At 43.4% G+C, this 25,081-nt stretch overlaps 1 protein-coding gene across 3 annotated transcripts in view; it reads right to left on the bottom strand.

Annotated features, from left to right (window-relative positions):
• Nucleotides 1–338: 338 nt before the first annotated feature.
• LTK (leukocyte receptor tyrosine kinase) overlaps nt 339–25,081 on the bottom strand; it is a 110,077-nt gene continuing 85,334 nt past the window's right edge. For all 3 annotated transcript variants that reach the window (XM_080996486.1, XM_080996485.1, XM_080996484.1), the window contains 10 exons: nt 21,326–21,512; nt 19,087–19,177; nt 17,623–17,687; nt 12,280–12,409; nt 11,833–11,930; nt 8,840–8,932; nt 7,263–7,364; nt 6,457–6,591; nt 5,748–5,838; nt 339–4,871 (listed from right to left, as the gene is read on the bottom strand). In XM_080996486.1, the coding sequence (XP_080852612.1) occupies nt 4,119–4,871; nt 5,748–5,838; nt 6,457–6,591; nt 7,263–7,364; nt 8,840–8,932; nt 11,833–11,930; nt 12,280–12,409; nt 17,623–17,687; nt 19,087–19,177; nt 21,326–21,512 (1,745 nt within the window). In that variant the 3' untranslated portion in view covers nt 339–4,118. The remainder of the gene's footprint in view (nt 4,872–5,747; nt 5,839–6,456; nt 6,592–7,262; nt 7,365–8,839; nt 8,933–11,832; nt 11,931–12,279; nt 12,410–17,622; nt 17,688–19,086; nt 19,178–21,325; nt 21,513–25,081) is intronic.

Here is a 25,081-nt window from a genome sequence, read left to right on the forward strand (position 1 = left end):
TCAGACAAACAAAGCTATTGCACATCTTAAAACTCAGTGGACAGTGCCACTGATGTTCCAGTCTGGGTTATATAGAGAACCAGTGCTTTTTTGTGTTGGTATGATCATCGCTTCTATTTTTTGCTGCATGTGACAGCCATTTTGAGCTGGCATACACAGCACTTGCATTAGAACATTAATACTGGGATCTCTCTCTCTCTCTCTCTCTTTTAACCAAAAAAGCTCTGTATTACCTATTTCCCCCCAATGAGGGGCACAAACTAGCTGACTGTTATTTAACAGAGATGTTCTATTTTCCTTCTAACCAGTGAGTAGTGGACAACAGAAGACCAAACAGCTGTGTTAGGATGTCTTTATTTATGTGTTGCAAATATAGAAGTATATGCTTTTATCTGATTTTAAATTGCATAGAAGCAGGCATGTGGTTTACATATTTACAGTGACCCCCAAAGGGCAAGATGGCAAGCTGTGTGTGCTGCCATTCTTCGAGGTAATCGCAGATCAAAAGCAATTTGTGTAAGTATAAAAGCGTGAAGAGTGTCAAAGCTCTCTTAGCGCCATCATAAAAAACTCTGTTTGGATTGTTTGTGCCAGTGTGGAAAAGGCAAGGGAGGAAATGGGATCGATCACTGCCCAATTTAAAGGAAAGCTGGGTTTTTCAGCCTAGCAAGAGGCAGAACAGAGAGAGAGAATAGCACAAGTCGAGGGGAAATTAGTAGAAAAGGAAGTGACCTGCTTGGGATGAATCAAGATGCAACCAGGCATACCTCACAGGAATTGCATTTTGGGGTTGGGTTGGGGACGCGGGTGGCGCTGTGGGTTAAACCACAGAGCCTAGGACTTGCCAATCAGAAGGTCGGCAGTTTGACGGGGTGAGCTCCCGTTGCTCGGTCCCTGCTCCTGCCAACCTAGCAGTTCGAAAGCACGTCAAAGTGCAAGTGGATAAATGGGTACCGCTCCGGCGAGAAGGTAAACGGCATTTCCGTGCACTGCTCTCGCCAGAAGCGGCTCAGTCATGCTGGCCACATGACCCAGAAGCTGTACGCCGACTCCCTCGGCCATTAAACAAGATCAGCGCCGCAACCTCAGAGTCGGCCATGACTGGACCTAATGGTCAGGGGTCCCTTCACCTTTACCTGGGGAGGCACTAACAATTTTAATTCATTTTGTTGTTAGTATCTTCGTTATAAAGTCCCTCCTCTAGCAAACTGTGCCAATACAAAGTCTATATACTTGTATCACACAGATATAACATGGAAACCCCGTGAGCTATTTTCCCAAAAGAACAGTACTAAAGGAATTCTTGGAAAATAATTGAGTTAAACTAAGGAGAAAAGAACTGTAAAGCTAGGCTTTGAGAGTGCTCTCTACTTTTGTACCATCAGTTTGTTTTCTCGCCCACTCAATCACACGTGCCACCTGCTGTCATATGGCTGAAATCTTTTTTGCTGACGGATGTATTTGGGTCTGATTCAATTCTAAGAGTCCCATGGAAATGTGCCCATTCGTGTCAACGAGGATGGTGCAAGATCATGACATCTATTATTAAAATGGCATGCAAATATACATATGATTTATATTACCTATCAAATTATAAGGAAGTAAATAGGTGAAACGACCTTAGCATAATGCAATGTTTGAGAACCACCCAAAGGAAAAAAAAGCTGAGCCAAACATGAAGAATCTGCCTTTTGTAGTTTTGGAAAGCTTCGCACAAAATAGGTACCGCAAAGCTGTTCCCCCGCCCCTTGGTCTGAAAAACTATCACATCATCGTAATAAGAGACTAAAAGTTCTGAAGTTCAGTCCTATTGATTTCAGTGGCCCTTGTTTCCTCTAAGTGTGCTTAAAATTATAAACAAAATGTTGACAGAGTTTGGATTAACAGGGATGCTATTTCTGTGAGGGAAAAGGTCAAAGAGGCACACAGTCAGTTCTGATAAGCAGGATAACAGACAAGGCAATTAGGGGCCCTTTTGTGGACCAAGTTCCCTGGGCTGATTTGCAGAAATGTCATGGCGCTTTGCTGCAGGTTAGGTTAAGGTCAGGAGAAAAGGCATTGTGTAGTAGCAAGGATTTTGTCTTTCTGTGACCTGTACTTGAGAAGTCATTAATGACTTCCCATCTCCTAAAGCTTTCCAAACTGTTAGCTGCAGTGTGTAGGTGTGTCACACAAATGCTCCCTGTGCTCCTCCAGGGGCTGTAAAGCAGTTAGTTTAACCTCCTGTTTGTTAGTAAAACTGAATTACTGTGTCACGATTACAAACTGATGCATGTCTAAAAAGGTGTGTCACCAACATGAAGTTTGGAAAGCTCTGCTGTACACAGTTTTCATTTGGTAATTATAGTGTGGAAATGCATATTTTCTTCATGAATGTGATTTCTTTCAATACAAGTTCATTTTTCAAATGGTCTATACTAAATGATGTTTGGAATAGGTAGCAGAAAAGGATTGAAGAAAGCGATCATTCGATATACCACCTGCTGACACTAAATAAACAAGTGAATGATAAGACTATTTTTATCTACAGAAAAAGCCTGTACCAAACAACTTATTATTATCCTTATCATCATTATTATTTTGCTGGTGTGACATGGAAAACTTTTTCAGCTCTCTACTTTCCCACTTCCCTGCCAGTTGGCCTAGTCATCTGTCGCAGCAGAAATTGAGCACATGCACTGAAAACTGGTCTTCTCATGCATTCTGTGGCCAGTTTTGTGTACATGTTTTGGGTGAGCTGCTTTCTATGAAAGACCTAAAGGTAGTATAGATTAAGTCAATGAGAGAACATGGGCGACTTCCTTTCAGAGGACGTAGTTCCCTGGACATGTCTCAAACATCTCTCTTTGAAGGATATTTTACACTGGGCAAAACACTACCTGCATTTCAAGTGTGTGAGATGCACAAGCACTCACGACACTCTGAAGCCAACGAGAGCTCTGAATGACACTTATGTTGGATGCTTTCTTGTGTAAAAGGGGTTATGTGTCCCTGAATTAACTTGTGCAATAGTGGGCCTTTCTAATTCAGCAGCTCTCATTATATCCTGCAGTAGACCAACATGGTTTCCAACTCACCTCTCCTCAGTTTACCTCACCAATGCTGAGTCTATATACCTACCTCTAGAATCTATTTTGTATATATGACCCAAACAAACACCAGCATTTTACCTATTAAGTTAGGATTCCCCTTCAGAATTAAAATACTTCTTGTTGGCCTTACTTCAAGTTAACAGCCTTTGTCACATTTCACCATAGAAGAACTTTGAATATTATATACATCTATAAAAATCGTACCCTAAATTTCCAGCTTACAAAAAAGTATTCCTACTGGAGAGTGAATTACTACCGTTGAGCAGAGTTCTGCGTAAACAAAGTCCATTAAAAGGAAATGTCCAGTTCATTGCAGACAAAGCAGGCTAACTCCTGAGACTCCACAGGTCAGGCATCAATAACCAAACTAGTTAGTTTCGGTGGTGCAAAGCAACTTCTTTCAGTAATGAAAAAAATATGGTCACCACCACTTGTTTCTTTAGTTTTCTCAGTTTCTAATGCTCTTCCCGAAGAATGCAATTGTGATCTGCTCCCTTCTTAACTTTGGCTCTGTTTCCTTGCGTAGACTCCTCTCTGTCTTTGTTATTCTTACTACATGTTTTCAGCTACTGAGTCCAAGGCAAACCCAGCTGGTTTTATTTCCTGCTTGGTTGTGAGTGGTGAGTCAGCTGGAAACCACATTTTGCAGACCACCGCCCTACATAGGTAGCTCATGGTTCTGCCATATGAACCGACCTAGTTCATATGAGGGAAGAGACCATTTTTCAGGGAGGTGATTGGGTGAATGTGAACACCTCCATGGACCACTGGACCCTGAATCATTCACTGCAACAGTAGCTTCATTGTATCCTGCAGCCACCACCATTGACACCAGTGGGTTGGAGCCAACCAGCCTCAAGTACTCATTGGGCATGTGCTGGAGGCCAGAGCAAGACAACATTAATTCATCTGTTCCTAGAACAGGGAGGGAGGAAGACCGAGGGTAGGGGGTGGAGAACATTTTTGATTGTTCTTGCAGACACGGCCCCAGGGTGGAGGCCCAACTCTTTGCAAAAGTGTTCCATGTTATACAGGCGTAACACTCAGGTCATCAGATAAGGAGAGACCAGAGTCTCTCTCTCTTGAGGTTTTTTCTGGCTTAAAGGAAAGCTTGCCGTCTCTGTGCAGGCTGGCACTCCTCAAAACTGTGGTTGGCTCCACTGCCAGAGGCAAAGACCTGCCTGTTTCGCAGCAGAGATCATCGTAAGCGTAGTTCACATTGCCACATGGGAAATTCTGCAGCTTCACCAGTTCAATCCCTCCAATATCGATGTGAGGAGAGTGGTTCTGGCTCGGACATGAAGGTGATGCCCGAGAACTAGGGGAGGAACTGCAGTTCCCATCAAACCCCGAATCTTCCCGCTCTTGCGTTGTGCTGAGTTTGGAGCTGGGTTGGCAAACACCCTCCAGGACCCAGGATCCGTAAGTTGGGTTCCAAAGATTTTTGGTTTTATTCTTCAGCTTGTACGCTGGCTGGCTGGCAGACTCCAGTTTCTGCATCTGGGTCCCATTGCTGGAATCACTGGAGGAAGGCGTGCTAGCTCCTCTGGCTATCCAGTTACCAAGGTTCTCCACCAGCAGCTCCTGCGGACACTGCCCATATTTGTTCCCTGAATCATGGTCTTCCAATGTTATGAAGTTCATCTGCGGGGTAAGGGGAGAATTCCCCAGCAAAGGAACCTTCCCTGTGGAACTGTTTGGATGCAACATAGTGCTTCCTTCATCCTCTGGTGTTGGGCTGCATTCAATGGGCAGCTCTGTGTTGATCACATCAGGGTCCTGAAAGACAAGCAAGGATACTGAACTTCCTAAATACTATCACTTTGACCGATACAGACGCTAACATGCTTACAAGACCAAACTAGACATTACCAACAGATACAGAGGGTGGGATTCATGTCCTGTGAGTGCAACAATTTTTGCTTCTGCAATGAAACTTCCGCACTCTCCTCCTGCTGTACATGCCCTACTCCCTCCCCAAATCTGCCCCAGAAGGTTGGGGAAACTCCTAGAACAGATTTGGGAAGCACATGGAAGAAAGAGGGAGAACATATTGTTACACAAGCAGAAATCCTTGCACTGGGTTTGTTTTGTTTTTGCAGTGGGATGATCACATAGCACCATGTTGGATAGAACCATCAGGCACTCGGGACATCAACACTCTGTCAACCTAGTACACTGACTAGCAGGAGCTGTCCAGGGTGCCTCCCAGTCCTACTTAGAGATGTGGGGATTGAACCTTATGGTACCACCTGCTTGCAAGGAAGATGCTCTGCCCATGGAGCTGTATATTAAATCTGGAAAAGCCAGAGACTAGAGAAATGGTAGTGTGGGTGGTTGACCCCTTTGTTGCCTGCTGCTTCCTCAGTGGTGGAGAGAAGTGATCCTTCCCTTTTGGCTGCAGCCACTTGTGGCACTGAATGCTGCTCTGAAAGGTCCCTGAATGTTCAGTAGCACAAGGGGCTGCAGTAGGAAGGGGCCTATTATTACTCACGGGTGGAGCTCAGTGGGCCTGAGGGAACAACAGACTGATCCAGTATAAGGCGTTTCCATCTGTTCAGGGGATGGGTGGGCAGGCAGGGGAGACCTGAAAGGTTATAGAAAGTACTCTGGATACCCACCAGCACCATGGAATTTCACAAGAATATTCCTGACCTGTGTGCAGTACTTGATCCTTTCCAGAATGGTGGAGAAGTTGGGTCGGTACTCGGGACTATGCTGCCAACACTGCGTCATGATCCGGTAACTTGGAGAAGAATGGCAAAACAAAACCAACAGCAGGAAGATGAAGAGGGCAAAAATTACCTAGCTGTTCATTCCCTTTTGCACTTCAAAACCATGACTTGACTTTTGTGGGCCCTTCAGGATTAATGATTCAGGTCACAAGTAGTTCTCTGTCTTTGAGGTGACCCATCTGCAAAAAGCCAGAAATGGAGGGGGGCAGGGGGGTGGACTCTGTCCTACAATGGGCAAGTTCCCAGCTGGTGGAAAAACATCTGACAACAAGACCATATAATATAATAGACCATTATTATTATTTTTAAAAAAACTTATTTAAGAGATGCAATTAACTTTCACAGCAAATACAGTGAGGAATGTTCCTTGTTTTCTCTTCCTGGTACCCTCTGAAGAAGTCAGAGAGAGGCAGGTGGTGGCAGAAGGAGAAAGAGGTTGGGGAGAGAACCTTGGGATGTGGGTTGGACAGGCAGGCTGCTGATCCAACCAGCCCTTTCAAAGGCATCCCTTGGGCTTTAAAAATCAGGTCTGCAAGTGCTGGATATTTTTGTTCCAGGAAAAAGGCTCCCCAGTCCTGGAGCAGACCATTCTCACTGGCCTTATTTTGTAAAAATGAAGGCGTACTCACACTGGCCCTGGGCAGTTCTTGGGTGGATCCATTCTTCCCCCACTGGTGACAAACTCCAGCACTTCCTGGTTGGTTTTGCAAGGGTAAGGCATATAGCCCAGGGAGAAGATCTCCCAAAGCAGAACTCCAAAGGACCTAGCAGAGAACCAGTGAATGCAATCCATTATCCTCCAGCCAGCACCTTAATAGTTTTAGATTTGCAAAGCACATGGCACAATGCTGCCCTTTCCTTTGCTTCTGTGGCCTCTGCCTTGGCTGGTCAGATCTTAGCCTTCCTCTCAAAGGAGATTGGAGAATCAGAAATGTGTTGGCAGGACCTTCTTAGGGTGGGGTACTATCTGCCTGGTGGTCCCACACTAAAAACCCTCCCTGCTTCTCAGTCCTCACATCAATCACTGCAAGCCTATTGCTGCTGAACTGCTCATCCGCACTTCTCCCAAGCCAGAGTTTATGCAAAGGCAACTAGTTAAATACTGTTTCCGCAGCAACAGCCCAGCACTTCCAAATAACACTGGCCTCGTTGTGAATTCATAGGATCAATTTCAAAATGCATAGCAAGCATCTTCTCCAAAGACCATTGGTCTACCTAACTCAATAGAGGCCTCATTCACACATCACTTGAAACCTCATTTAAGCTTCAGTGTGGATTAAAGATGAATGAACAGCATGCTAGTATGCAAGGTGAAATCTCAGTGCTTTTACTCCTCCCCTGTTCCTGCTATGGTCAGAAGCTAAGCCTAGGCTTAGCCTGATGTCTGAGCCTGGGCTTGTGGTTTGTTTCCCCAAAATCAGAAGGCATTTCTTACCAGGTGTCAGTCTTGGAGGTGAATATTCCTTCCAGGAAAGCCTCTGGAGGCATCCACTTGACTGGGAGCATGGCTCTCCCTCCTTTGCGATAGTAGCTTGCCCTGGCAGGCCAAGGAAAAAGAGATGGGGAAGGGGAAATTAAAGCCCACAGAAGTAGCTGTGTAAGAAATGCTCCGGTTATCTCTCGCTTGGACTACTGCAATGCACTCTATGTGGGGCTACCTTTGAAGGTGACCTGGAAACTACAACTAATCCAGAATGCGGCAGCTAGACTGGTGACTGGGGGCAGCCTCCGAGACCACATAACACCGGTCTTGAAAGACCTACATTGGCTCCCAGTACGTTTCCGAGCACAATTCAAAGTGCTGGTGTTTACCTTTAAAGCCCTAAACGGCCTCGGCCCAGTATACCTGAAGTTGCGTCTCCACCCCCATCGTTCAACCTGGACACTGAGGTCCAGCGCCGAGGGCCCTCTAGCGGTTCCCTCACTGCCAGAAGCCAAGCTACAGGGAACCAGACAGAGGGCCTTCTCGGTAGTGGCACCCGCCCTGTGGAACGCCCTCCCACCAGATGTCAAAGAGAACAACAACTACCAGACTTTTAGAAGACATCTGAAGGCAGCCCTGTTTAGAGAAGCTTTTAATGTTTGATGCATTGCGGTATTTTAATATGTTGTTGGAAGCCGCCCAGAGTGGCTGGGGAAGCCCAGCCAGATGGGCGGGGTATAAATAAATTATTATTATTATTATTATTATTATTATTATTATTATTATTATTTAAAGGCCTGGTCTTCCCCACATTCCAGCGTATACACAGGAAATGCAGTTACGGTAACACAAACAAATCTGAGTTTCTTTGGAAAGGCAGGAACACACACATTTCTTCTAACTGCATAGAACACAGGGCGATCGCTGCTTTATACCGAGTCAGACCCATTGGTCAATCTCAGTATTGCCTGCACTGACTGGCAGTGGGATTTCAGGCAGGGAGTGTTTCACAGCCCTACCTGGGGACACCGAGGCTTGAACCTCAGAACTTCTACATGCAAGGCCGATGCTCTACCCTCTGAGCTACAGCCTTGCCTGCTTTTTTTTGCCTTCTGTCACTCTTTCTCCTACAATGAAGTGTGTCTGAGATCAAGCTACAGGAGGAGGGTTGCTTCAAGCACTGCCATGACAGTTGTGGGTTAGGCAAGATGTGTTGAGAAAAAGAACAAGAAAACTGCACGTGGTTGCAGTTAAGAACACAAGAACAGCTCTGCTGGATCTGGCAAATGGCTCTCGTCCTGCAGTTTCCAGCAGGTAGTATTCAGAAACATACGGACCATGCTTGATGTCAGACATGCATACAGTGGTACCTCGGGTTACAGACGCTTCAGGTTACAGACTCCGCTAACCCAGAAATAGTACCTCGGAGGCCCATTAGCTAAAGTGGTACCTCAGATTAAGAACAGTTTCAGGTTAAGAACAGACCTCCAGAATGAATTAAGTTCTTAACCCGAGGTACCACTGTACATGGCACTCAAGGGATGTGGTAGGTTTGGCTTCCCTGCCCCCCTATTGCTTTTATATCTTACCTGTAGATATCCCGGGCCATTCCGAAGTCGCCAATTTTAGCTACTCGCCCTGGCCCAGTGCAGGTCAGAAGGCAGTTTCTTGCAGCGATATCCCTGTGAAAGGACACACAAGCATGAGGTGGAAGCCGGGGATTTTGAAGTTCAAGTGGGCACCGTAAATACACACTTAAGGAAGCCATTACACAAAGCACTCACTTCTGCAAGGACAGGCCCTCCTGTACTGCTGGCAAGTTGTTTACATTTTCTTATTCAAATGCCGTTTACCATGAATGACTACTACTTGAATGACAGGGGCAAGGGAGCGAGTCTTGATCCCATTTGAAATTAACCCCCAAATAAAAACTTTTAGAAAGCTGCAGGAGGACCATGACTGGTGGGACTTCTGGCTGCTGATCAAAAAGGGTCACTTATCTCTCCAAGCACTCCCTCTCCTCTTACGCCTTTTCCCACTTGAAGAAAAATGGAACAAGAAACTGAGCAACTCTCTTATTTTTTTTTTAATGGCAGACGCAGAGATGGAGCTTGTAAGCAGGGAAACCTCTGAGATCTGCCATTTGAAGTGGCTGTTTTGCCACTTCACCCTAAGGCTAGTTCTGGTTTATGACAGATTTGTTAGGAGAGGAGGGTTTCCTGGACTGAATCTGGATACTCCTTCCCCACCCACAGTTAAATCAGCATAGGCCTCTGCACACGCTACAGTCTAGTAAGGGCATCTCTTTTATCACACTCGTTATTGTGACATTAACATATGAGAGTGCTGGAGATGAAATAGTTAAACAGAATCAGAACCCAGGAGGTCGGAGTCAGAGGGACTATAAAACCAGCTCTGGGAGGGGTGAAGAGGGGGAGTTCGTTGGGAGTTGGGTGGTTGGTTGGAGTGGGAGTGAATTGGGATAGAATCTGTTGAGTTAGTGTAGCGAAATAAACTGAGTCAGGAACAGTTAGGAGCTAGGAAGACAAGTAAATATCTGAGAGGTGGTTTAGTGAGTGAGAGCAGGTAGCGGAAGTTATAGGCTGGATAGGCACCCCATGATTGTAATTGACTGAGACTGTTTATGAAACCACATGCTTGTTAAACTGCAATAAATAAACAGAAGTTTATGTTCCAATCTAACCCTGACTGGACTCAGTATTTTACCAGGTAGGGCCTGGGTAGTGGCAGCGAGAAATAAAGTGGTGGCACAGGGACCAATAGACGGTGAAACGTCCGGGGACCCTGTGTGATCACAGTTATCTATCCTTTTTTTTTTTTTTAAGCTACTGAAGTTGGCATCTCTAAATACAGGAGTGCTACTTATACTGTTTTAATACAGCAATAGTCTCCTATACTTCGTTTATGGGCAAAGGTTGTTATAGATAGGCCTAGATATTCACATCTACAAATGTCTACAAACTCTAAACCAGGGGTCAGCAAACTTTTTCAGCAGGGGGCCGGTCCACTGTCCCCCAGACCTTGTGGGGGGCCGGACTATATTTTTTTTTGGGGGGGGGGAATGAACGAATTCCTATGCCCCACAAATAACCCAGAGATGCATTTTAAATAAAATGCATTCTACTCATGTAAAAACACACTGATTCCTGGACCACCCGTGGGCTGGATTTAGAAGGCGATTGGTCCAGATCCGGCCCCCGGGCCTTAGTTTGCCTACCCATGTAATTTCAAGGATAAAAGGAAACCAGGAACATATGTTGCAACACTGCCATCTAGTGGGCAAAGATAAGATACACCACTAGTACAGGAAGAAGGCTTCTCAAGATGAACGTTTGATACCAACGTAAGCAGGCGGCTTATACTGAGTCAGACCACTGTTATTCCTAGCCCAGAACTGTTTACTCTGACTGGCTGTGGCTCTTCCTGGTCTCTGGCAGGGATCTTTTCTTACCAACTACCACCTGAACCTTTTAAATGGAGATGAAAAGGCTTGACCAGCATACGTAAAAGTATACTTTATCACTGAGATGTGGTTCACCTTTAAAAAGTTTTCAGAAGTATAAAGGAAACTTTATACATTTATCTGTTTCCCACTGAACTTCAGTAGAAATCCCACTCGCCTGTTATACGTTTTGTCTTTGAAAATAAAAGGTGGTTCCATTGTTTAACGACATGCAAATTCGCACAATTTCCTTTGTTTTCACAAGGAAGTGAGACATACCCACGGCTAACACCTGATCCTTCAGTGGAATGAACAGGACTATCTCACGACATAACCATAACTAGCAGCCGTATCTCATCAGCATGGAATGATCTAGGTTGCTAACGATGCACTTAGGGGGAATTAACCATTTGATAAAGATGCTGATAATGAGCTGGATGGAACTATGCAAAATGAGGCTTGCCTGGTGTCAGCCTCTGTGACATAGCTGCAAACTTTTTCCTTTTTTTTAAAGGGAAAATCCCTTATTCCGAATAGGATTCCTCGCAAGAAAAGGGAGAAGTTGACAGCTATGCTCTGTGACCATCTCTGCCTCTGTCTACATGGTTTTCAGGAATTCATTCCTTTTTCTACTTGGTATGGAATGAGTTTCAACCTGTTTTAAGGTATTATCTCAAAGACCACACTATGTCATTGCGTCAAAATCAATGTCAAATTCGAAAAACAAAGTTTCTGTTTCAGATGGCACAACTCCAATTAGCCTTTGGAGCTGTTAAGCCTATTTTATTATTGTTTATTGAATTTATTCCCCACCCTTTTCTCCAAAGAGCCACAAGTTCAAGGTGGTGTACATGGTTCTTCTCTTTTCTCATTTATTCCACACACCAACCCTGTGAGGTAGGTTAGACTGAGAGGAAGGGAGTGGGTTTCATAGCCGAGTGGGGATTTGAACCCCCAGTCTCCCTAGTATGAGGACGCGGGTGGGTTACTCCCTAGTCTGACAACCTTAACCACTACACCACACTGGCTTCCCTCTGAATAACACATCTATGACTCTTTGGAAAACAAGCCAAGAAATACAGCACATGGGGAATCATTATACAGGTAAGCCTCTCTTACCTATGGATGAAGTGGTTCTCCTCCAGATACTTGCAACCACAAGCAATGTCCCTGGCTATATTCAGCAGGTCCTGCATTGCCAAAGTGGATGGCTGATTCTGCCCATGAGAGAGAGGGAAAACAAAGATTCAATATGGGTGAGACATGGAGTGTGAGACATGGGAGTCTGGAAGGCACCAGTTTGAGTGTAGTTTTTTACACTGAACGTTTCTGCTTCATGTCAGTTACACAACAAGGCTTTGGTCCACTCACATGATGAAGCTTATCCTCCTACCCGCCCCAATACATCTCTACTTCCTAACAGAATGAACTCCAGGAAGTCTGTAGTGAACAACTGTTTCATTCATGCTCCCTCGTGACCTGAAAATAGTCACTGGGTGGCTGGAGCTGGGCATCACCAGCAAGATCTCCAGAGCAGGGCAAGGGGAGAAGCGATGGTTTACTCACCACCCGAGGCCGGTTCTGCCGAAGGAAGCTCTTCATATCTCCACCAGTCATAAGCTCCAACAGGATGAAGCGAGGCAAGGTCTGCAGGCTCACCCCAATGCACTGCACAATATTCTGGTGATTGAACTTGCTGAACCATCAGCCACCATGGAAGCATGGAAGAGAGGAGGGGGGGAAATGATTTCAGTGTTAGGCAGTCACTAAGATCCTTCACTTAATACCTTCCTAAACTGTGTTAAACTGAATGATATCAGTCTCACAACTCAGTTTTTGGATTTTAGACCTGAGTTGCTGCAACCCACAGGTTATATAGGAAGCTACCTTGCACTGAGCCAGACAGCTGATTTTTCTAGATCAGTGATCTCTACACCAGCCTGCCTTCCCCCGGTGTTTTGGCCTACAACTCCCATGAGCCCCAGCCAGCATGGCCAAGGGTCAGGGATGATGGGAGTTGTAGTCCAAAACATATGGAAGGGTGGTCAACACCAACCAGCAACAGTCCGCCAAGATTTCAGGCAGGAGATGTGGGGCTTAGAACCTGGGACCTTCTGTATCCCAGGTATGTATACGAGGGATCGCCTTTAATGGAACTAAGGCCTTAAGCCACTAGTTTTACCGGAGAGCTACCGGTACTTCGAGAAAGGGCTGGGGGAGGGCAGTGGGCCAGGCTCTCAGTGCTACTGTCCAAAGCAGTCTGCTGGCAAATCTTAAGGGCCAATGCTGTTTCCATAGACCTCTCTGTACGGGTACCCGTTGCTATCAATCAAGAGCAGGGTTTGGCCTATAGGTTGCCAGTTGCTGATCAAAGCCATTAAAGAATAAATAGAAGGAAGTTTGAGGGAATTGCTTACGCTCAGCAGGCATGATTAAGCACAAATATAGCACAAGAAATAAATTAATTGGAGTTGCGAGTTAACTGAACTGCTTTAAAACCTACTGCCTCTATATTTGAGTGTTCCCTGTTAGAAATGTACATGCAGCTTGAAAACACACATTAGTCCATCTCACTCAGTAGACAGCAGTGACACTCCAGGTTTGCAGGCAGGAAATATTCCTGGCCCTACCTGGCGATGCTGGGGATTGGAGCCCTTGACCTTCAGCATGCAAAACAGGTGTTCTACCACTAAGCTATGACCCTTCCCCAGACCCTCTGGCAGCTTCCAGAGCATTGTGATTCAGCCGCACGCTGGCAAATTCAGGTTATGCAATTAAAATTGATTTGGGGCTCTTGTGCAACAAGCCTGCTTCCAAAAACTTGGGTTGTTTGCTTGCTTGCTTGCTTGCTTGCTTGCAGTAAGGAAAGTGATGGGAAATTAAGTGGAAGGCATGGGATGACAATCGATTGACATGATGTGATATAACCTCCCTGCAAAACTGAAAACAAATCAGAATGCACACTCAATAAACAGATTGTCTTGGAAGCCTCTGCTACGTTTTCTTCCATAATCTAAGCACTGGGCTTCTTTATATAAATCAGCTCCTGTCAGAAATCAGTGATGTCTGCAGGGAGAATTAAGAGGATGAGGTAAGAAAGAAACACACCAGAGGGCAATGAGAGATGTTTAGGGAAGTTTTTAATGACTGATGTTTTAATGTATTTTTAATCTTTTGTTGGAAGCCGCCCAGAGTGGCTGGGGAAACCCAGCCAGATGCAGGGTATAAATTATTATTATTATTATTATTATTATTATTATTATTATTATTAAGAGGAGGTACCCGAGGAAGGAAGAGGGCAAGGTCTTGAACCAGGGAACAGATTGCCACAATCCTGTTTTGGACTTGACTTGTGGTATCTCTGCCAAAAAGGTTAGCACTACCTCTGTCTTAGAGGAATGCATTATGTTATTCAAGCAATAAAATGAAATTTCTTTCAATACCATCTGTGTTTTTCTGGCACCCCCAAGACAAGCACTCACAGCAAAACTTCCTTAAGAGGTAAGGCGGGGTGAGATGTGAACTTATGGTTTCCCCGTGAGTGGGAGCAGCTAACAAATCAAACAAATGTGAAATTATCTCCAGGCAGATTTTTTTTAAAAAACCACACAAACAAAATGCATGAGCTCTCCTTTGCCCAGCCTTGTCACTCAATGTGTCAGTTTGTGAGAGAGGCAGACAGTTGGCATCTGTTTGATCCTTGTGGCTTGTTGGAGCTGGAGGGTGTGGTGGGTGGGTCAAAGGCACCCTCCCTCAACTGCCTCCAGGAGAGTTTTTATTCCAAACACAGCAATTACGGTTGATCCGCCTAGCCATAAATAACGCAATCCCTCACACTCACTTGGCACTCGGGACGTGTAAAAACCTGCAAGGCTATTGACTAAGGTGTGTCTCTCTCTTCTAGTCAAGTGGAACAAAACAAGCTGTAGTCAAGGGGAACAAACTTCGGGAATATCTATCAGGAAGAATCATCTCAGGCCCATCTTTGGGCTCACCTAGAACACAAACACCTCATGCCATGGGAAAGACAAGTTCCTACATAAGCTCTAAAGTGAGCTCTGAACTGCAGGGGCTGCCCATCTGGAGCACTCTAGATGTTGCCAAACTCCAAGGCCCATCACCCCCCTCAGCCAGTATGGCCAGTGGTGAGGGTTGATGGGAGTTGCAGTCCAGCAACACCTGAAGGGGACTACATTGGTAATGCATTACCCAGTACTCCCCCCCCCAAAAAAAATATGTTTAGGGGGTACTCTCATTTTGACTCAAGAATATCACCAGGAAAGGAAATGAAGCCGCCATCGGAAGTGGTAACAATGAAACTGACCAATCACGGTGCTAGATTCCAGCTCCTACTTCACACATTAAACGCTTGCTTCCGTCTGAGACTCGGGAAACACTGTGACAGGAAATGAGGCCGCCATTGGGGGTAGCAACGGAACTGACGATTCACCATGCAAGAGAAGAAACTAATATTTTTTTTTTAAATTTTTGTTTCTTCTCCTGTTAAGATTCACAAAATGTTAAGGAGTATGCGCCCCCCTGCGTCCCCCAGCAAAAAGCACTGGCATTACCCTGTGGCAATGCACGGACAATGTTGTGAGGAGCTCCCATGCACATTCAGCAACTCCCAGACAGGGCACCCATGCCAAACACAGATATTAAGGGGGCAAGGCCAATGGGGATGTGAGTGGCACATGTGCTGAGGTCCCACTGCTCCTTCATGTGATATCCCTGCATGTGAGTAAGATAACTGGGTTTCATTTTCCTCTGTCTTGTGGCCCACTATCCCATGTCTCCTGAAAAAAGAAGCTGCTGACAGATTAGCGACTCAACAGCTTGTGTTTAGAACAGGAGTCAGCAAAGTTTTTCAGCAGGGGGCCGGTCCACTGTCCCTCAGACCTTGTGGGGGGCTGGACTATATGTTCGGGGGGGAAATGAACGAATTCCTATGCCCCACAAATTACCCAACGATGCATTTTAAATAAAAGGACACATTCTACACATGTAAAAACACACTGATTCCCAGACCGTCCGTAGGCCAGATTTAGAAGGTGATTGGGCTGGATCTGGCCCCCAGGCCTTAGTTTGCCTACCCATGGTTTAGAACTTCTTAGCTGAACCTTGGTATACTCCTAACCTTCCTGTCTTCTTTTGTTGTTCCTGTTTCTACACTGCAATCCCAAGCATGTTTACTCAGAATTAAATCCTACTCTGTTCACTGGCGCTTACTCTGAGGTAAAGATTGGGGGGAATGTAATGCCAGTCAGTTCCTAGGCCTCTGTCGCCTGCGAATCCTGTCCAATCCTGCTGGTTTGCCTGGCTCCTTTGCCTGTCTGCCTTGCATTTTTCTGGTCCTGTCTAAATCTGCCTCCTTGATCAATCCCCACTCCGTATGTGTTGCTTATGCTCTAGTGAGCCTGACGGTCTCTGTGTTTTCAGTAATTTTAGCAAGTTGTTGTTCCACATCCAGCAATAATTTCTGTGGTATGGGTTTAGAAATTCTTTCCTGGTGAAATAATGACTTTGCTTCATACCTCAATGTAATTTTGGCTCCAAGAAAGGACCCTGTTATTTTCCTGTATGGTGCTTTAGTGCTGCTGCTTCTTTTGTATTATGGCGCTTCAATGTTCTTGTTTAACAACATTTTCATTTTCATTTGTTTTATTGTAATTTTAACTTTTTGTAAGGCAACCAAAGAACCCTAGGCAAGAAGGCTACTTTGAATTCCAAGAATAAGCCAAACCTTTAATCCTGAACTGCCAAATACAATACAAATATTATTTGTATGCTGCTAGGTTCTTTGAGCACATACAGTCTATCAGGTTGGGTTTTTTTTACATCCATTAAAAGCTCAGAGATAGGCATGCCACTAGGGTGGGACATTAGACACACTTGTGAGTCTCAAAAAGGGTATCAAAGAACATTCATTATACCGAAAGTTATTTTAGAAATTCTATATGGAATAATTAAGCTTGTTTTTAAGACATGGGTTTTTGAGGGATAGGCTAGATATCTATTTGTGCAGTATATACAATGCTGCCATAAACAGAGTCAGGCTATTTGTCAGTCAAGTATAGTATACTCAACTCTTGAGGGGGGAACAATTATCCAGGGCCTCCGGCAGAGACAGGATTTTCCTGCCATCTTACACCTGATCCATTTCAATGGGACTGAACCTGAGATCGTCTTTAGGCAAAACATCATGCGTTCCATCACTGTGCTACAGTCACTGAGCTGTGAGGACGGCATACCAGGAAGACTGGCCCACCTGCATCTTCCTATTGCTCCATATGCGGAAGGCTGATGCTACAGAGCACATTCAGCCACTGAATGTTATTGATGAATTGGAGGCATGTGAAACTGAACAGCAATGGTTTTTACACAACACTTTCTCAGCAGGAGCAGTCTGAGCAGTGTGAGCTTAGAAATTCAACAGGACCCTTCTTCAAGGTCCACAATCATTTGCAATGTGCATTATTCCCGGTTCTGGGGGCGGGGAGGGAACAGAGAACTGGGAAACTCAATTTCAGCAACCCTTCTAAAATATTTATCCTGGTTCACTATCTATGTATCTTGGCCCTGAATTGATTTTATGTAAGTGCTGTTGTTTTAAACTGTTTTTATATTTATCAGTTTTTAATATATATGCAATTGTTTTGTGTTAGCGTTTTTATAGATGCAATTGTTTTAACTGTTTTTATATGTGGTATTATACTGCAAATCGCCTCATGGGCAAAAATGCCTCATAAATGTAAAAAATAATAATAATTAAACATTAAGCACGATATGCACCTTTTAAAGGTTTCTGCTGCTGAAAACAAAGCAAACCGATAATAGAGTCTCCTGAGACGTATTTTATTTTCTAGCTATGTTTTTGTTAACTTCTAGGCAGAATTTTTTTAAACACACCTGATTATCAGTGCTTCCATTAGGAAATCCATCTCGTCCTGTTCAGAACAGATTTCTGGCAACGTCTATTGAGAAGGAGAAGAAAAAGCTGAACCCATTACAAAGAAAATAAATTCCTGGCAGGAGAAAACAAGGAGCTGGAAGAGCTGAAGTCTTTAATCAGAGCATTTCTTGTCTTCATTTTGTCCTGTGTTTTATCCTGCAAACACCCCCAAGGAACCTAACACAATTAAAATACAATAAAAAAATCTAACAATCCTGAAAACAAATCTTAAAACACAGTATTATAACTTAGATGCCCTTTGCACGCATCTTGTACCTAAGCCTCATTATCTATAACAAAGTATATTATGATTCACAATAGCGTGAATTTTAGGGAACTATTCTGTGGAGTTTCTGAACAGGAATAAGGAGGGGAGGAGGAGGGGAATAAGGGTGGAATATTTATATTCAAGTGGGTTTTGGGAGAATTTTTATGCTCACCCACACAAAGGCTGGCTACAATCTGTCTCTGTATTATAAAAAATGGATGAAAGAAAATACGATTTTGCTCCATTTCTTCTGTTAGTTCTGTATTTCAGGGGTGAACTCACTTTCTTTGCGAGGACTACTCACAAAACCCAGATGAATCTAGACAACTCCCCTGCCAGTTTCCCACTGCAAGGAAATGGAGGGACTGGTGGCAGGAGAGCTCCCAACCCAGCCCCCTTCCTTCTGCCACCCCCCACAGGTCACTCTGCTAGCCCTTCCTCCTCTCTACCCTCCACCAAGTCCCATGGAGGAAAAAAATCCTGCACAGCAGTAAATGTATAGCACGTTATTTCCTGCTGGAAAGTGTGCCTTGTAGTCAAGTTTCACAATCCTCGGTAGCAAAGGTGGTTCTTTGTATCATTTGCTGCCAGAGAAAAGGCTTGCTGGGCCTCTTTGGAGCCCTCCTCAGCCTGATAACCCTTCCCTCTTCTCGAAGGTATGCTTTTACATCAGGGAAGTAGGAGTACTGGCAGGGAGGGCAAAGGTGAGTTGCAAGGCCTAATTTGAGGTGGACTTGCTTGAGAAGGCTGTTCCTCTTCCAAACTGATTTCACAAGCAGGTGTGATCACATTTTTGAAGACCCATGCTTCAAACAATAATCCAAACACATCAATCAATTATTATCTTAATTGGAGGCCCTTGTCCTAGTGCTCCCTCCACCACTTTTAGACATTAGCTGAATCACTTCTACAGAGAGAGGAACTTTTCTGTGGTGGCATCAACATAAATTTGCTTCTTTATGCTTTCTACAGTTATTTTGCAACACTAAGTCTGGGTTTCTTTTCCAATGAGTTACCGGTATTTTATATTGTTTTTAATTGATCTGTAAGTCATATTCGCTACCACTGTGGCAGAAAAGTGGGATAAGGATCTCACAAAGGAATACAATAGCAAACAAAAATCTTATTTCTGCTTATTAATGTATACACCGACCTTGATAGCCACTTGTAGTGGGCTGGGATCCCCGGTGATTCCAACCACTGTTCCTTTGTAAACTTCACCAAATGCCCCGTGTCCAAGTGCCCTGAAAGCGGGGGGGGGGGGATAAAACATACATTACCTCGTGCACAACCCATGGGTGTGTTCAGCAAACACTGCTGTATTCCCAAAAGAAGGAAGATCCACTGCTGTCTGCTACAGGGTAACTTTCCTTGTGAGGAGAGAGTGCTCAAATCTTACTCTGTTTTGGGATGTTTATTTACAAATATACAACTTAAGCACTGAGTATCAGTCAAGTATCCAAGCAGCCCTGGTGTGTGTGTGTGTGTGTGTGTGTGTGTGTGTGTGTGTATTTGTTTGACAAATTCCTCAAGGCAGTGGCCACCAGGTATTAAATGCTATTAGGCAAGCATCTCAGAAACCACTTTACATGAGATTTTTAAAAAGTCAGTTTGGGCTCTCCAAAGAACGTACTTAAAGCCATTATCTTACAAAGCCAGCTGTAGTGGGTATGAGTTACTCGTGCGTAAACTGGTGCCTCTCTAGGCTAATTAGCCTTGTAAAACCTTTCTGACTGCACAGCCCTTTCTCATCGTGGCTGCCTCAGTCGCTGGCAGAATCCGTCAGTGGGCGTTTCTTGAACCTCTTCCAACATAAAAGCTGTTTGACACCCAGTCTCCTCCTCCTCTCACTGCGCGGGAGTCTTCTGCGCAGGGAGGGCGTGGGTAGCGGAGGACCTGTGCCCTCCTCACTGAGGTCCAGTGAAGAGTCCTGGAGCCCTCTCTCCGATTCCCCCATCTGCCCCCCTTTATCCCTGGTGTTACGCTGATTTGTTTCCCCCTCTACTGAGCTGTTTCTCCCCCTGCTGCTGGGTCCTTCGCCAGCATCATCTAGGAGCCTCCCCTTCGCCTCTCGCTCCGATGTCAGTTCCCTGACACCAGCCTTTCAAAATATCAAGATGGGACACATTTGTAGGAAATAAAACTGGGAAGCCATAATCAAATCTTGTTACTTTCCATTGGAACCCTGTGGCTTTGCAAATCAAAAAAGAGCAAGATTGCTGCCGAGAAAAAACAGGGTACTGTTGCTGCTAAACAACAACAATCCTGCATTAATAGACTACTTAAATCCCATAGAGGTTTCTTATCAGAAATGAGATGAGATTTGGGCAAAACCTGAAACAACAGTTGGTAGAGCATGAGACTCTTAATCTAAGGGTCTTGGGTTTGAACCCCATGGTAGGCAAAAGTTTCCTGCATTGCAGGGAGTTGGACTAAATGATCCTCATAATTCTACCACTCCATGATTCCAAATTCCAGTTCCTGCCTATGTTCCCATTTCTCTGCCTCTGCTCATGCATCTGAAGAACTCATGCCTCCTCTACCCCAACCTGCCCATGTGCTGAGATCAGCAGCTGAGGTTCCTCCATGAGCTCCCTCATAAAAAGTGAGGCAAATGGTAAATGGAGAGAGGACCGTTACACACCAGCCCGCTCTGGTGATAAGATCATCTGGTGATGAGATCATCATCTCAACCAAAGCCCTGCCATCAAATATGAGGCAGGTGGCAACTGAAGAGAGAGAGCCTTCTTGGTGGTGGCATCCTGTTTATGAAATTCACTCCTTAGAATAGAGAGGATTGCCTGGAGTCTACTTTCTCGCAGTGTCATGCAAAGACTGTTTCATTCCTTTGAACATCTGTTTCAGCCTGACACCTGGGGAGGTGGGGAAGGATATCCAAATCTAAAGTATGCAAAGAAACCTTAAGCAATGTGTGCAACACATTCTGCACTAACTTAGTGGATACAAATGGTCTTCATTTCAGGTATAACTGAGTGCTGTGCAGGTCTATTTGTATAATCAAAGCATTTGGTACAGGATTAGGGTAACATCCTAAGCCTGCTGTTTAGCCTGTTGACATCAGAGCCACTAGTACAGTGGTACCTCGGGTTACTTATGCTTCAGGTTACATACGCTTCAGGATACAGACTCCACTAACCCAGAAATAATACCTCGGGTTAAGAACTTTGCTTCAGGATGAGAACAGAAATCACGCGGCGGCAGCGGGAGGCCCCATTAGCTAAAGTGGTGTTTCAGGTTAAGAACAGTTTCAGATTAGGAACGGACCTCCAGAACAAATTAAGTACGTAACCAGAGGTACCACTGCATTAAAATAACACCCCAACCTCTGCTAGGATTCCTCTTCCTACGTTAGCAAGAATGCGCTGCATTACCGGAGAAGGGAGATGTTCTTCCGTGGGATCTCCTTGAGTTCGCTGAGACTGGCTGCCTTTCCTGCAAAGCTGTAGTTGGGGTTGTAATCCGTCATGATAGTGGAAGTGCGGATTTTGCTCAGATTATATTCTGGGCTTTGGAGACGGGCCCTGGCCCCTTCAAGCTGCTTCTTCTTATGATGATAAACTGAAGAGAAAAGTTCACAGAGATAAAGACTGAAATAACCAACCTCTGGAAAGAGCAAAGTAATGCCCATAATAATTTTCCAATGTTTCACCAGGACGTTCTTTTGACTATTTAAACCCTGTTTTTTTAGGCAGGATTTTCTCATTTATTGTGATCATTTTTGTTGAATCATAGATAAGCAAGCCTGTCTAGGTCATCAATGCCCCAGAGGTCAATCTATAAAATATTTCCCAAACATTCCTGGTAGAGAGCCACAAGAAAACCTCTAAGCAGATTACAAAAATATAAAACAAAACATTACAGTAATATTAAAATTCTCAATAAAAATAATTAAACACAGGGATCTGAAAACACTAAAAAATGACTAAAAAGAAGCTAAAAAGTGAAAAAGGGACACGACAAGGTTGCCCTATTTCCCCTTTGTTATTTATTTCGGTTCTGGAAGTGCTATTGAACATGATTAGAGGGGATCGGTTGGTGGAAGGAATTCAGGTCGGTCAGAAACAATATAAATTAAAAGCTTTCGCAGATGACCTGGTTTTGACCTTGCAGAAGCCAGAGCCTAGTACGAAAAGAGTATTACAATTGATTAATGATTTTGGTCGGGTGGCTGGATTTAAACTAAATAAACAGAAAACTAAGGTTTTGGGGAAAAATTTGACTGATACAGAGTCAGAACGGTTTCAGAATGAGACGGAACTCAATGTGGTTAAAAAAGTAAAATACCTAGGGGTAAACATAACAGTAAAAAATCTAAGTCTATTTAAGGACAATTATGAAAAATGCTGGACAGAAATCAAGAGAGACTTAGATAGTTGGTCAAAATTGAAACTTTCTTTGTTAGGCCGAATTGCTGCTATCAAGATGAATGTATTGCCAAGGATGTTGTTTTTATTTCAAACACTTCAGGTTTTGGACAAAACGGAGTGCTTTCAGAAGTGGCAGAGAGACATTTCTAAGTTTGTCTGGCAGGGCAAAAAGCCCAGAATTAAGTTTAAGATATTAACCGATGCAAAACAAAGAGGGGGCTTCGCCCTGCCAGACTTAAAGTTGTATTATGAAGCCGCAGCGTTCTGCTGGCTAAAAGACTGGCTACTTCTTGAAGACACTGATGTGTTAGATTTGGAAGGGTTCAACAATGCCTTTGGATGGCATGCATATTTATGGTATGACAAGGTTAAAGCAAATAAGGCCTTTAAGAACCATATTGTCAGAAAATCATTGTTTAATGTCTGGACAAAATATAAAGACTTGCTGGAAAATAAAACACCAAGGTGGCTTTCACCTTTGGAAGCCAAGGCCCGAAAAAGACCCAATATGGAGGCTAAATGGCCAAAATATTGGGAAATACTAGAAAAGGATGGAGACAATTGGAAATTGCAGAGTTTGGAGAAAATGAAAGACAAAGTGCGAGATTGGTTACATTACGCTCAGATTAAAGAAGTTTTTAAAAATGATAAGAAACTAGGGTTCCAGGTGGAGAAATCGAAATTAGAAACAGAATTGCTAGAACCAAAGATTAAGGTACTCTCAAGGATGTATAACTTGCTGTTGAAATGGAATACACAAGATGAAACGGTTAAATCGGCTATGATAAGGTGGGCACAGGACATTGGGCATAATATCATGTTTGAGGACTGGGAGAGGTTGTGGAGTAATGGATTGAAATTTACTGCATGTAACGCTCTGAAAGAAAATGTAATGAAAATGATTTATAGATGGTATATGACCCCAGTCAAACTTGCCAAAATTTACCACCTGTCTGATAATAAATGTTGGAAATGTAGAGAGTGTGAGGGAACGTTCTTCCACCTCTGGTGGACATGCCCTAAAGTGAAGGCGTTCTGGGAAATGATTTATAATGAATTGAAAAAGGTATTTAAATATACCTTCACTAAGAAACCAGAGGCTTTCCTTTTGGGTATTGTCGGCCAAGGGGTGGCAAAGAAGGACCAGACATTTTTTATGTATGCAACAACAGCAGCAAGGATACTTCTCCCCAAACATTGGAAAACTCAAGATCTACCCACACTGGAAGAATGGCAGATACAACTGATAGACTACATGGAACTGGCTGAAATGACCGGCAGAATCCGTGACCTGGGAGAAGAGAGGATTGAGGAGGACTGGAAGAAATTTAAGAACTATTTACAAAAGTATTGTAATTTGAGTGAATGCTAAATAAGATGCTAGATTAAAATAACTGAGCACCACTAAATTTGGAAGTTTTTAAGAAAATAAGTAAGACTGTGAAAATTTAGCTCCTTTTGAGAATTATAAGATTATGAAATATAGAAGGGATATAAGAATTTAAATAAGATGATAAATTGCTGACAAAATGTTACAACGATGAAAATGGGAGCGGGAGATGTGAGGAAGTCCAAAGAAAATGTGAAAATATGTAAAGATAAATGTTACATTGTTTATTATGTTTATTTTCATTGTAAAACCTAATAAATTGCTTTAAAAAAAAAAAAAAAGAAGCTAAAAAGAGATAAAATACATGAAACTTCTACATGCATGGATAGGCTTGCCTAAGCAAAAATGTTTCAAGCAGAAATAACTTTAGTTCCTGAAATATTTGTGACTGTGAGGTTCTGTTGCAAAAAAAATCAGCCACCTGTGAATCTGCAGAACATAAAAATGACAAAATAGAAAAGCTACACTGTTCAATCAAGCTCAAAAATACCGTCTTTATGCTTCTGTAAAATCCCTGATGAGAAAGGCAACTTGTGACCCTTTTTTTTTTAAATGATATTTATTAAGGTTTGAATAAGAGATTGAACAGAAAAACATAAACGAAAAATACACAATTCAAAAATGCACAATACATAATCCAAAAAAGAAAGAAAAAAAAGAACAAGAAAAAACAAAATATAAGAGGGAAAAAAAGAACAATTAAAAACAATATCACCTTTTCATTTCCATCTTTAAATTTACTTATTTTCTGGACCTCCTCATACCTCCCTCTTTTGTATTCCAGTTCAAATTGTTTGTCCAGCAATTTCTTTCCCTCTTTTTTAATCCCAATCTTTAATCTTAATATAATATAACATTAAAATTTTACCTCTTAAAAGCCAAATTTCCATTTCTTTAAACTTCTTTAACCCTAATCCTTAATCTTAGTCTATCTATAACTTTAAATCCTGTACAGCTGGAAACCACTTATTTTCAATCCAACATCACTCTAGCATTCTTTAATTTTGCAGTGTTTCTGTAGATAATCTTTGAATTTCTTCCAATCTTCCTCCACCGACTCTTCTCCCTGGTCACGGATTCTGCCAGTCATTTCCGCCAGTTCCATATAGTCCATCAGTTTCATCTGCCATTCCTCCAGCGTGGGAAGTTCTTGTGTCTTCCAATACTTTGCGATAAGTATTCTTGCTGTTGTTGTTGCATACATAAAGAAAGTTCTATCCTTTTTTATCACCATTTGGCCGACCATGCCCAGGAGAAAGGCCTCTGGTTTCTTAGGGAAGGTATATTTGAATACCTTTTTTAATTCATTATATATCATTTCCCAGAAAGCCTTAATCTTTGGGCACGTCCACCAAAGGTGAAAAAATGTA

Source organism: Podarcis pityusensis (assembly GCF_964106645.2).
Source record: "Podarcis pityusensis genome assembly, chromosome: 1".
NCBI lineage: Eukaryota > Metazoa > Chordata > Lepidosauria > Squamata > Lacertidae > Podarcis > Podarcis pityusensis.